At 41.5% G+C, this 1129-nt stretch overlaps 1 protein-coding gene across 1 annotated transcript in view; it reads right to left on the bottom strand.

Moving 5' to 3' along the window:
* The window catches only part of LOC101849637 (ATP-binding cassette sub-family G member 8), a gene marked incomplete in the record, with an annotated part of 20413 nt that overhangs the window by 934 nt on the left and 18350 nt on the right, over positions 1-1129 (bottom strand). Inside the window, 2 exon segments of the mRNA XM_013086753.2 lie at positions 113-143; positions 474-657. Coding sequence (XP_012942207.2) covers positions 113-143; positions 474-657 — 215 coding nt within the window.

Genomic DNA, 1129 nt, shown 5'->3' with positions numbered 1-1129 from the left:
GATAAGAGTAGGCTTTGGCCGCCATCCGGGCAAAATTCAAAATTCCCCACCTACTGAAAATGGTGCTCATATGACCTATTGAAAAAAAAAAAAAGAAAACAACAAAAACTACCGCTCCATAATTCTGCTCCCCGTGAACATATCTGCATAAAAAGTTAAACATATTGTGTAAACATCAAACTGAGTAAAAATGAATGCTCCTCAACCCCCCTCCCCCCTCGAAAAAGCAAAAAAAACACCCCAACAACAACAAAAAGAAAAACACCTCCTCCCCTCAAAACAAAACAAAAGGAAAAACCCTACAACCACCACCACCACCAATAACATCAACAACAATATTCAGTTCCATTATAGATCAGACGGATTTGATGACGTTGAATTTCTTGAATGTCTGTAATCAACCAAGCGTGATGCCTCTCGTGTTAGCCGAACTGGCATGCCATGTACTATGATAACATTACAAGTTTACTAACCCTCGTCATGGGGTTTCTGTGGCACCCAAACAAGCCCTACAAGCATAATGACAAGGAAAACCAATACGTTGAGGCCTATGACCAAGCCACATGTCCACAGCTCTCCGCTATCCAGCCCGTAAATCTTCATGGCCTGAGCTCCGTTCCTCACACAGGAGACGGCAGCACCTTCATCGCACTCGAACTATGGACAATCGAGAAGGTTTATTGTTAGTGTCATTTCATAAGCGCGTAAGTCAGTCATGCTTTGAAGTTTTCAGAAAAATTGATTTAAAATAGAAAAACGAGCCCAATATAAATTAAACACCCCCTCCCCTTAAAAACAACAAACCCATTCCAGACAACAACAACAACAAACCAAACAAATAAACCAAGGCCCCTGGATAAAATTCATGTGTTGTGACTCACAGTTTTTCTGTAGAAACTGGAGAGACAATAAGGAAGAAGAACGGAAAATAATGTGTATAGTAAGGTACACTTGACATCATTTTGCGAATAATGGATTAATCTGGAAGGAAACCCCCAATAAACGAACTTAGGCGTTTGTGGATAACGCTGACGTTATGTTGTTTGAGGGTTATCATCTCACCATCACAGCCCAGGTCGTTTGTGAGGGATTGAAAGAAAGTTCCCCCCCCCTCTCTCTCTCTCTCTCT

This window comes from Aplysia californica, unplaced genomic scaffold, assembly GCF_000002075.1.
Source record: "Aplysia californica isolate F4 #8 unplaced genomic scaffold, AplCal3.0 scaffold00501, whole genome shotgun sequence".
NCBI lineage: Eukaryota > Metazoa > Mollusca > Gastropoda > Aplysiida > Aplysiidae > Aplysia > Aplysia californica.
Note: the sequence above shows the minus strand (reverse complement) of the source record. Positions and strands in the feature narration are given on the sequence as shown.